The sequence below is a fragment of the Carica papaya genome, chromosome 8 (genome assembly GCF_054855325.1).
Source record: "Carica papaya isolate Zhongbai chromosome 8, ASM5485532v1, whole genome shotgun sequence".
Classification (NCBI taxonomy): domain Eukaryota; kingdom Viridiplantae; phylum Streptophyta; class Magnoliopsida; order Brassicales; family Caricaceae; genus Carica; species Carica papaya.
This window is the reverse complement of record NC_142316.1, coordinates 2624461-2635260: the sequence shown is the minus strand read 5'-3', so window position 1 is coordinate 2635260 and position 10800 is coordinate 2624461. Positions and strand designations below refer to the sequence as shown.

The following is a 10800-nucleotide window of genomic DNA, read 5'->3' as shown; positions in this document are numbered from 1 at the left end:
ATAAAATAAATAATAAAGTTAAAGTCATAAATTAATGATTCTATATATAAACATGTTCTAATTAACTAGTTAAATGTTTACATTGAGAGAGCTTAATCCCACCTATAAGTCAACTGTATATATATATATATATATATATATGTATAATATAAAGTTATTATAGGACACAGTAATAGTTTGGTATTATATAGTGCTTATGCATGTTTAATTGTGCTGGGTAATTAAACAAGAAATGAATAATTAACTAACAAGCAGTCTTAATTTTCTTCCATGGAAAATTTATTTTTTCTACAGAAAAGATTTGAATGAAGAAGTCGGCTACCGAACAAAGTAACTCTTTCTTCTCAGTCTCAAATTGAATGAACCCCTTAATTCTCACTCCATGAAACCCACATCATCATCCATTATTTCCCTCTCTCTCTCTCTCTCTCTATATATATATATACATATACATCTATGTATATCATATTAATATATAGAATATATACGACGACTTATAATGAATGTCAAATTAAAAAGCAACATATTCCGTCACTATAAATATGGGTCAATCTCTCTCAACTCCATGAACATTAACACAAAACAGTATTACCATTGTTTTAATTTGCAATATATAGATATAATCAGCTGTTGATAATCTCTCTCTCTCTCTCTCTCTCTCCTTCTCTAGATATATATAAGTTTTGTTGGGTTTTGACGAGAGAAAATGCCGATGGGAAAAGAGCATTTGTTTTGCCGTCATTATCTTCTACTCTTTTCATTCTTAATTATCATGTGTCTATTACAGTCTGGTTTTGGGAGCTACCAGGACGAGCAATCTCCTGTAAATGATTATCATCATCCTCAATATCAACCTCATGATCATAAGGGTTTGGTTATGGTGATGAGGAGGTTTAGCAGAGCTCATCCTCCTCAGCCTTCACCAAGAATAGTTAATGTTGATAGATATGGTGCAAAAGCTAACGGCAGAGATGATTCTCAGGTACCCATTAACTTATATATGTACATCTGTATGTATGTATATGTGTATGTATATTATGTAGGTTTTGAGGTTCTGTTAATGGGAAAATTGCAGGCTTTCAAGAAAGCTTGGAGGGCAGCTTGTTTAGCCTCTAATGGAGCTGTTTTAGTCGTTCCAAGGAACAAGATTTATCATCTTAAGCCACTTATCTTTTCTGGTCCTTGCAAATCAACTCTCACATTCAAGGTTTTTAGATATCTTTAATTATTTTAATTATCTTTTTTAAATTAGTAACAAAAGTTTTTTAGTTAATTAAACCAGATTAATTAATTTAATTAATTGATTAATTGATAATTAATGTAGATTTATGGAACAATAAAGGCTTGGGTGAAACAGTCAGAGTACAGAGAGAGAAGGCATTGGCTTAGATTTGATAATGTTCATAATTTAAGAGTTACTGGAGGAGGCATTATTAATGGAAATGGCAGGAAATGGTGGCTGAACTCTTGCAAAATCAACAAAAAACTTGTATGTATATAACCCAAATCAAGTTATACACACACACACACACATATATATATATATATATGTATGTATTTATGTATACATATTTTATTAATTAGTAATTATTTGTTTTATATTTTTAATATTATTATAATGGTATCTAATTTTTTTTAAAAAAAATTTTATGTATGCAGCCTTGCAAGGATGCACCAACTGTAAGTTCATATCATACCCATTAATCAATTTTATTGCTTATGAAAAAAACAAGTATTAATTTTTTAATTATGAGTAATTATTATAATAAACTTAAAACTTTATAATTAATTAATTATTTATTTATTTATTTATTGCAGGCTGTTACATTTTATGAATGCAGCAACTTAATAGTATCAAATATTTGGTTCCAAAATTCACAAAAAATGCATATTTCATTTCAAAGTTGTTTATATGTAAAAGCTTTGAATTTGGTGGTGACCGCTCCGGAAAATAGTCCTAATACCGATGGAATTCATGTTACTGGAACGCGGAATATTCTCATTAAAAATTGTCTCATTCGAACAGGTAAAATTAATTAATTTATTTTTAATTATTAAAAAATTTGTTTATAATTAATTAAATTTAATTTCTGAATTTTGGGTTTTTTTTTTTATACAAAAAAAAAAATTCCTTACATATGTATATTTTGATTATATTGAATTAGGTGATGACTGTATTTCAATTGTAAGTGGGTCAAAAAATGTAAGAGCAACTGGGATAACTTGTGGACCAGGTCATGGAATCAGGTCAGTAATTAATTTTCTCACTTGAACAGCCTAATTTTTTACCTAATTAAAGTTATACTTTAGTGGTATTAATGTTGATATTAACTAATTAATTAATTAATTAATTAATTAATTAATTGCAGTATTGGAAGCTTAGGAGCTGATAATTCAGAAGCTTATGTTTCAAATGTTGAAGTGACAAATTCCAAGCTTACAGGAACCACTAATGGAGTCAGAATAAAGACTTGGCAGGTACCTACATAATAATATAATTAATTTACTTAATTGTCTTTTAACATCTTAATTAATCTTGATTAATTAAACACCATACGACTAAAATTAATGTTAGTCTTTTTATTTAATATATTATCCCAGCATTTCAAGTTACTAATAAATTATATTCACTTTGCAAGACCAAAATTAATTTGCACAACTTATAATATTATTAAAAATTAGGAATAAAAGTATCTGGAAACAAAATAATATTTGGTTCAGTCGTCGGTTCACATGTTAAGAGAGTCAAAAACCGATCTATTTAAATCCGGTTTAGACTGAAAATATAGGAATAAAAATAAAATATAATTTTTAAATTTAATAAATCAATATATTTAAAAAATTGTACGGTCTTCGATTAGGAACTTTACTATTAATTGGTCCGGTTTGATTCGATCTAATTCGGTTCTAAACGATTGCTCGCGGTTATTAACAATAAAAACGGGAAAGGAGCCAATGGGCTTTGGCCCATTAAGAGAGTCGTTCGTTATTGGTAGGTAAGTAACTCTTTTCTAATTGTTCCAAAATGTATCATGCACACGTGTCTCTCTATATATATATATATATAGCAGTTAAGTTAGTTGGTAGTTGTAACAATAATCTGTCTACTACAACTATATCAAACAAATAAAAGGTCTTTGAAATCAACGGTAGTCATGTTACTCATTTTGGTCAATCTTTAGATCCTTCCGACTTTCAAGATTGAATAAGACTTGTCATCTATATATATATATATATTTATGTATATGTATATGTATATGTATATGTATATGCCCACAAATAATAATGGGTATAAAGAGAAATGTATTAATTATATTTAGTTGACTCATGCAGGGTGGATCTGGGTTTGCTAAGAACATCATATTCCACAATATAGAAATGAAGAATGTGACAAATCCCATAATCATAGATCAAAATTATTGCGACCAAGATGATCCATGCCCACAACAGGTAATTATAATAAAATAATATTTGTTAATTGATGTCAAATTTGTTTGCCCTTTGGTTTAAATTTTGATATTATATATTAGGAAGAGTTATATGTATATATATTTTTAAAATAGATAAATAAATAAATAATAAAAAATATAAGACGAACATAAGTAAACGAACATATACATGTAACAGGTACGAACTGACATAAATAACGCATTTACTCATGTTGTGATTGTGCTTGTTCTGACCTATTTATATATTCTAAAATTAATTTAATATAAATGATTAAACTATATTAATAAACAGCATAGTCACTCCATATATCTTATGTGACTATCACTAATGTAAACATACTCTATTGTAGTTCATCTTTCAGATTTTAGTCATGATTTTTATATTTGATATGTAATTAAATTAATTTCAGTCTTATCTTTAATTGAACTAATTGGTATGCATATATACATTGTATATCTGTAATGGTGGCTGTAGGCATCGGCTGTGAAAGTGAGCAATGTGCTATATAGAAATATAAAGGGAACAAGTGCATCAAAAGTGGCAATAAACTTTGATTGTAGTGAGACTGTTCCTTGTCAAGGCATTTTGTTGCAAGATGTTGCCATTGCAAGCAAGCATGAAGAACCCACCAAAGCTTCGTGTGCCAATGTCATTTTAGACACTAGAGGAGATGTATTTCCGTATTGCTTTAATAATTGACATACAAAAGCTATCAGGATTTGTAAATATCATTTATTATATAGTTTATAATTAGGAGTATATCTCACATCGTTTCAATTCAAATAAATTACTCTCTTATAAATATATTCCTTGTATCCTTCATTTTAAGTTCATAAAATAATTTTGTAACTAGCATAAGAGAGATGAAGTGACATTTTCTAATGAAACTAATATAAATTATTGCATAACCAAGCACATCAATACAAGTATACTTTTGTAAGAAATATCATAACACAAGAAACTAACAATAAAGTGCTTATGAGTGCATAAGTTAATAGTAGATCCCTCGACTGACCCAATAACTAAATATATCTATAAAAGCTGTTAGATCTTTAGTGTTGCTTAAATTGTGAAATGTTTCTACGTATTTTTTAACAGTTTGATATTAAGTGAAGAAATGTTTACTTTCAGGTAGTGTCTTCTATAAAGCAAACACATTTATATATATACATGGAAATTAAAGGTACGTAAAACAAACATAAATTGACTCTTGCGTATGAATAATCACCTCTTGTTGTTAGAAATGATACAAAAATTGAGACATTGTTTAAGTTATAAGTTATTAATGGATAGATCATGCTTAAATATAAAATTTTGTCCTCATAGAAAAGTTCAAGGTAAGGTCCCAAATAAAGTGACTAAGATAGGTGTTTCGACCACATGCCAACTGATTTATAGTTTTTCATTATGTTTCTCATCTATTGTCTCTTGTTTCTCTTCTTCAATAGCAACATCTAAACGTTGCTAAAATAAAATATTTAGAACCTCATTTTACCATATGTCGAAATGGCTAGTGTCATTAAATATCTCCACCACACCTTACATTTGTCATAGCGATCTTTGTTATTTAAGTACTCTCTATCATTTTTTTCTCCAATTTCTACTTAGTAGTTGTTAATTTCGAATGCCAAAATCTTTTTTGACATGAAAGATTATATTACACTGCAACTAAAAAGTATACTCAAAATTCTGGCTCTAATACAACTTGTCAAAGATTTGATACCAAACTAGTGAGTGAACGATTGAACTAGAAAGCACAATAAGAAAAAATTTCTAAGAAAAATTAAAGAGATCACAAACAGTCTCACTTATCTCTTTAAACCAAATTTAACCTTGAATTTTTATCTACTAATATATAATGTATTGATATAATTATTCCTAATAATAACTATTAAATAAATAAAAAATAAAGCAAATAATAAAATAAAAAGAACATCAAAATTTAATGAGCTTCTTAGATACAACAAAAATAACTATTATTTCTTTAAAAAAGTAATAGAAAGAGAAGTAAAAGACAACAGATGATAAATGAGTAAATGTCTTGACTTTTATAGGATGATTAACAAAGGATGAGGGGTTGCCTCTGTATAGTAACAAGGGCCCTCCATCTTGTCTCACTATCAAAGTCGGACAAAAAAATAAATGTGGAAATAAGCCGCTTTTACATGTATTACATATCATGTACAAGTATGATAACTTAATCTCACATTAGAATTATATATGATTGTTAAACTCCGTATAATGACTCAAACACACATTATAAATGAGTTAAGTTTGAGTTTTTGAGGGTTATAGATTTTAGTTTGAAAATTGTTAGATCAATAAATCTTAAACTTCAACAGTCACATGTCAGCCTAATAATTATCTACTGGTGTAATATTAAACATAGTAGCCTTTGGATTTACGATCTATAGTTTTAATAGAGAAAAAGTTAATAATGCAATCCCACAAAAAAATATATATGAAATTAGTGAAATTTATATAAGGGTTCAATTGGTACGCTATTAAAAACATGGATCTTAAATTTTTAAAATCTAAAATCCTCTATATTTGAAAGTTGTTGTATTTAATTACAGATCTTATAATAAGTATCCATATAGATAGAAGAATGATGAGGGTAGAGTATTGCCAAAATACAATTACGAAAATATATATTAAATATAAAATATTATCTTATAATAACAAATATTCTTGCCTGATATAATTTTAATACTAAGATATTTTTCTAAAATATATTGTGATGTCTTATTTCACCATACCTATTATAACAAGTCTTTAACAATATGTTCAATATATCATTATCTCTATAAGAAATTGTGAACTTATGTCAGACTTTATATTTCCGTATGTTCTTGATTGTAGGTTATATTATGATACATGTGTATGTATCGCTTAACTAATTATAACTTAAAACTTTTCAAATGTGAATATTAAACGAAAAATTAGCTATCCCATTTTAGTCTTTCTAAATTGACTTCATTGTACAATTATTCTTTTTAATTTTTTTTTAACTAATTTTTTATGTTAAGCACCAAAAGAAATAGTCATCGAGGGTTCAATTTTTTCAACCAAATTAGTCAACAATTTGATATCATGCTGCCTAATTATGGTTCAAAAACTACTTTAAAAAAAGTTTTTTTTTTTTTTTTTGTGTGGGTTAAGTTAGGATATTTTGATAAAATGAAATTTTAATTCATACATTAATATAATAAATTATTAATATAATTAAATTCAATTCCAAACACCCAAGTCAAAATTTTCTGTCCATAGTTTGATTTCTATTCCAAATCACTTTGTTCTTTTTGTATTATTTCAAATTCTAATACCCATTTCTCTTTCTAGTAGAATTTTCTTTAGTATTTTTCCTTTCTCATATTATTATTATTTTCTTTCTCCCATATATATATATATATATATATATATATATATTAGGTGGGAATGTGTTATATGCATAATATTTGCCGAAGTTAGTGCTAACTTCTCTAACCTACTCTTTTTCCCAATTTGATTGGGCTCAATTTTTCATTGCCAATCACCCACATTATCATATTCTTTTGAATTATATATGACTATATTTCTACACCCACCAATTATATAATTGATTTATTTTTACTATGATGCTGAATTCTTTTGGCTTAATCGTAATGTGTTCCTCATTTTTACTTGACCTTTGAAAAGGTTTCTCACTTTTCAAGTCTTAAAATTAAAGACTTTATTTTTTTTTTTATTTTAGACCAAAGTGATCTTTCTCTTACATATACATCCATTTATAAATTAAATTTTACCCAATGATATATTAATAATAGACAATTATATTTATACATATATATGATCACTATGATGTCAAAATGAAACAGCAACTTTTCTTTTTCTTTATATATATATATATATATATGTATGTATTGGCATCACCTTGTATCCTACTTCTTGTATTCTTCATTATCAAAATGAACCCAAAAGGCTATTTTGTTCTTCATCTCCTGCTTCTTGTCTCCTTCATTATCTCCTCATTACCCTCCATTTCGGGACTTAATTACCGACATAACCCGATATCTCATTATCATTATTATCACCATTATCACCATCATGATCATCCATATTTCCTTACAGATCAGTTTGATGATTACAGTCATGGCATAGTATCCAACAACATCAATAAGGGCACAAGGTTTGGTTACAGAAGTAGGTTTGGTTACAGAAGTAGAAAAACTTCTGTAAGAGTAGTGAATGTTGATGACTATGGTGCTCAATCCAATGGCAGAGATGATTCTCAGGTACCCTTCTAAGCCAAGTTGTTTATATACATATGTATATGTGTGTGTGTGTGTGTGTGTGTGTGTGTATATTATGTAGGTTGAAATTTTGTTAATGGGAAATTTGCAGGCTTTCAAGAAAGCTTGGAATGTAGCTTGCTCAGCCTCTAATGGAGCTGTTTTAGTTGTTCCGAGGAGCAAGATTTATCTTCTTAAGCCAATTGTCTTCTCTGGTCCTTGCAAATCAAGCCTCATATTCAAGGTCATCATCATCTTTATATTCCTTTTATATATATATATATATATATATATATATTTATAAATTACCCATTTTGAACATGATTACTAATATTTAAACTATTTTTATAAAGTTGTACGTTTAAATCATATTGTGCATTGTATAACTCATATAATGATATTAGTAAAAAAGTCATCAAAAATTCACAAACCAACACTATAAATATATATATATATATACACACATATATTTATTTATATAATTTTTTTATAAATTACCCATTTGGGTGTGATTAAAAACTGAAACTGGGAATTAAATTTGTTTTTTTAATAAATTAATGAATGTAGATATATGGAACACTGGAGGCTTCGGATAAAGAATCAGATTATGAGAAAGACAGAAAGCACTGGCTTGGTTTTGTGAACATTCAAAACTTGAGAGTAGAAGGTGGAGGAATCATCAATGGCAATGGAAGAAAATGGTGGCAGAGATCTTGTAAAATCAACACAAATCTTGTAATGCAAATTTAATTTCTTCTTAATCCATGCTTAATTAATTAATCAATAAATTAGAAATTGTTAATCAGTACTAATATCACTTGTCATGTGTCTTGCAGCCTTGCCAGGATGCACCAACAGTAAGTTCATATACCCTCTTAAATACTTAAATAATACAGTAACTTAGCTATCACACACACACACAGACACATATATATATATATAATCTCTTGTAATTATATATACTAATAATTAATTAATTTTTCTGCAGGCTGTTACTTTTTCTGAATGCAAGAACTTGATAGTGTCAAATATTTGGTTCCAAGATTCACAAAAAATGCACGTTACATTTCAAAATTGTTTCAATGTGAAGGCATTGGATTTGGTGGTGACTGCTCCAGGAAACAGTCCCAACACTGATGGAATTCATGTCACTGGAACCCAGAATGTCTTCATTCAAAATTGTCTCATTAAAACAGGTATAATTAATTAATTAATTAATTTAATTAACCAACGAATTTGTTTGTAATTAAATTAATTACTTTCTTTAACTCAATTTCTGATTATATTGAATTAGGTGATGACTGTATTTCAATTGTAAGTGGGTCTAAAAATGTAAGAGCAACTGGGATAACTTGTGGACCAGGTCATGGAATCAGGTCAGCCTAATTTTTACTTAATTATCCAAATTTAATTTAATTAATTACTAATTAACGATTACTATTTTTCTTTCTTTATAAATTCAAATAGAATCTTATATTTTTATCTGTTCTTATTAAAAATTTGTATTATAATCGACGTGTATGTATCATCTAATATATGATATTTTGTTCAAATTTAGCTAATTAATTTTGGGTGCTCAAGAATTCTGATCATTGTTGTGATATTTAACGAAAATAATTTTTAATTAATTAATTAATTAACTGCAGTATTGGAAGCTTAGGAGCTGATAATTCAGAAGCTTATGTTTCAAATATTGTTGTGAGTAATTCAAAGCTTTCAGGAACCGCTAATGGCGTCAGAATAAAGACATGGCAGGTAATTAATCTTATTTTTATTTAATAAATTTAATTGGGTTTTAGTAATTACTTATAAATTCTAATAAAATTAGTAAAATTTAAATTTTTTTGTATATATGTATATATATAATAAGTCAAATGTGTATATTTTATTTATATATACGTGGGAAAAGTCGGAGTATTTGAAAATTATAATGAAATTAGGCAAAAACATTGAAAATTGAACATTTCAAGTCAATATATATATACACACACACACACACACACACACACAAACACACATATATACACACACACACATTGAAAATTGGGGTCGGCGGCGAACAATTAATTAAGTAGCACCTGTGATTGAGGCGTGAAGGCAGAAATTTGATGTTATACCAAATGTACTTGACACAAGAAAGCAGTTAAGGTAGTTGATTTTGTTAGTTGCAATATTCAACAAAAGTCTACTTATAAGTAATATATATATACGCACACACACACATATATATATATATATATACACTACTTATATAATATTGCGGGTGACCCTTCATCTCATTCTTTCTTCCCACTTTGAAGACCTGAACTTCACTTTTTTTCCACTGCCAAGTCTTAATTTCACATTTCTTGCTTAACTACTTACTTTTATTATAATGAATACACACCCACCCACACAAACACACACACACACACACACACATATATATATATATATATTTCAAGTAATATTTTACTAATTGATGCAGGGTGGATCTGGGTCTGCCAACAATATCATGTTTCAAAATATAGAAATGAAAAATGTGACAAATCCCATCATCATAGATCAATACTATTGTGATCAAGATAACCCATGCCCAGAAAAGGTAATTATGAATTAATTACATATATATATTAATAAATTATAATTATTATGTGTGTGTGTGTATATATATATATGATTGGATATTGTGTATGTACAGCACTCAGCTGTTCAAGTGAGCAATGTGATATACAAGAACATTAAGGGGACAAGTGCTACAAATGTTGCCATAGATTTTGACTGCAGCAAAACAGTTCCCTGCCAAGACATTACATTGCAAGATGTTTCCATTGCAAGCAACCAACAATATATCACCAAAGCTTCATGTTCTAATGTCGATTTGAACACTCGGGGAGATGTTCATCCATATTGCAACAAGCAATGAGAGATCAAATTTTAAATTTTTAAAATGTACTGTCTTTATAGTTCTGTAAATATTTTAATTTTATCATTCCGAACAACTAATGATATCTATATTACCAATCTTGATTTTAATAGAAATTTTACTTTACATCTTTCATTTCGCAGAACTCATTCTGAGAGATATAAATATAAATCA

General features: G+C 27.8%; 2 protein-coding genes across 2 annotated transcripts; both read left to right on the top strand.

The window, feature by feature from the left end:
- The first annotated feature begins 521 nt into the window (after positions 1–521).
- On the top strand, positions 522–4365 carry LOC110809302 (polygalacturonase QRT2). The gene is made up of 9 exons (XM_022035096.2): positions 522–982; positions 1076–1207; positions 1325–1489; positions 1660–1680; positions 1819–2026; positions 2166–2247; positions 2370–2478; positions 3334–3450; positions 3925–4365. The coding sequence occupies exons 1-9, from the start codon at positions 707–709 to the stop codon at positions 4147–4149; spliced, it is 1335 nt and encodes a 444-aa protein (XP_021890788.2). The 5' UTR covers positions 522–706; the 3' UTR covers positions 4150–4365.
- A 2974-nt stretch (positions 4366–7339) lies between these two features.
- LOC110809304 (polygalacturonase QRT2-like) lies at positions 7340–10761 on the top strand. The gene is made up of 9 exons (XM_088209649.1): positions 7340–7724; positions 7834–7965; positions 8289–8456; positions 8558–8578; positions 8710–8917; positions 9016–9097; positions 9368–9476; positions 10189–10305; positions 10402–10761. The coding sequence occupies exons 1-9, from the start codon at positions 7344–7346 to the stop codon at positions 10624–10626; spliced, it is 1443 nt and encodes a 480-aa protein (XP_088065775.1). The 5' UTR covers positions 7340–7343; the 3' UTR covers positions 10627–10761.
- The last annotated feature ends 39 nt before the right edge of the window (positions 10762–10800 follow it).

What these genes read in the sequence shown, in the direction of transcription:
- LOC110809304 (XM_088209649.1), top strand. Translation starts at nt 7,344, where the DNA reads ATGTATGTATTGGCATCACCTTGTATCCTACTTCTTGTATTCTTCATT. An exon ending in AATCAAGCCTCATATTCAAG is followed by an intron (nt 7,966 to 8,288) that starts GTCATCATCATC and finishes TAATGAATGTAG; the next exon opens with ATATATGGAACACTGGAGGC. An exon ending in ATAACCCATGCCCAGAAAAG is followed by an intron (nt 10,306 to 10,401) that starts GTAATTATGAAT and finishes GTGTATGTACAG; the next exon opens with CACTCAGCTGTTCAAGTGAG.
- LOC110809302 (XM_022035096.2), top strand. Translation starts at nt 707, where the DNA reads ATGCCGATGGGAAAAGAGCATTTGTTTTGCCGTCATTATCTTCTACTC. An exon ending in AATCAACTCTCACATTCAAG is followed by an intron (nt 1,208 to 1,324) that starts GTTTTTAGATAT and finishes TAATTAATGTAG; the next exon opens with ATTTATGGAACAATAAAGGC. An exon ending in ATGATCCATGCCCACAACAG is followed by an intron (nt 3,451 to 3,924) that starts GTAATTATAATA and finishes TGGTGGCTGTAG; the next exon opens with GCATCGGCTGTGAAAGTGAG.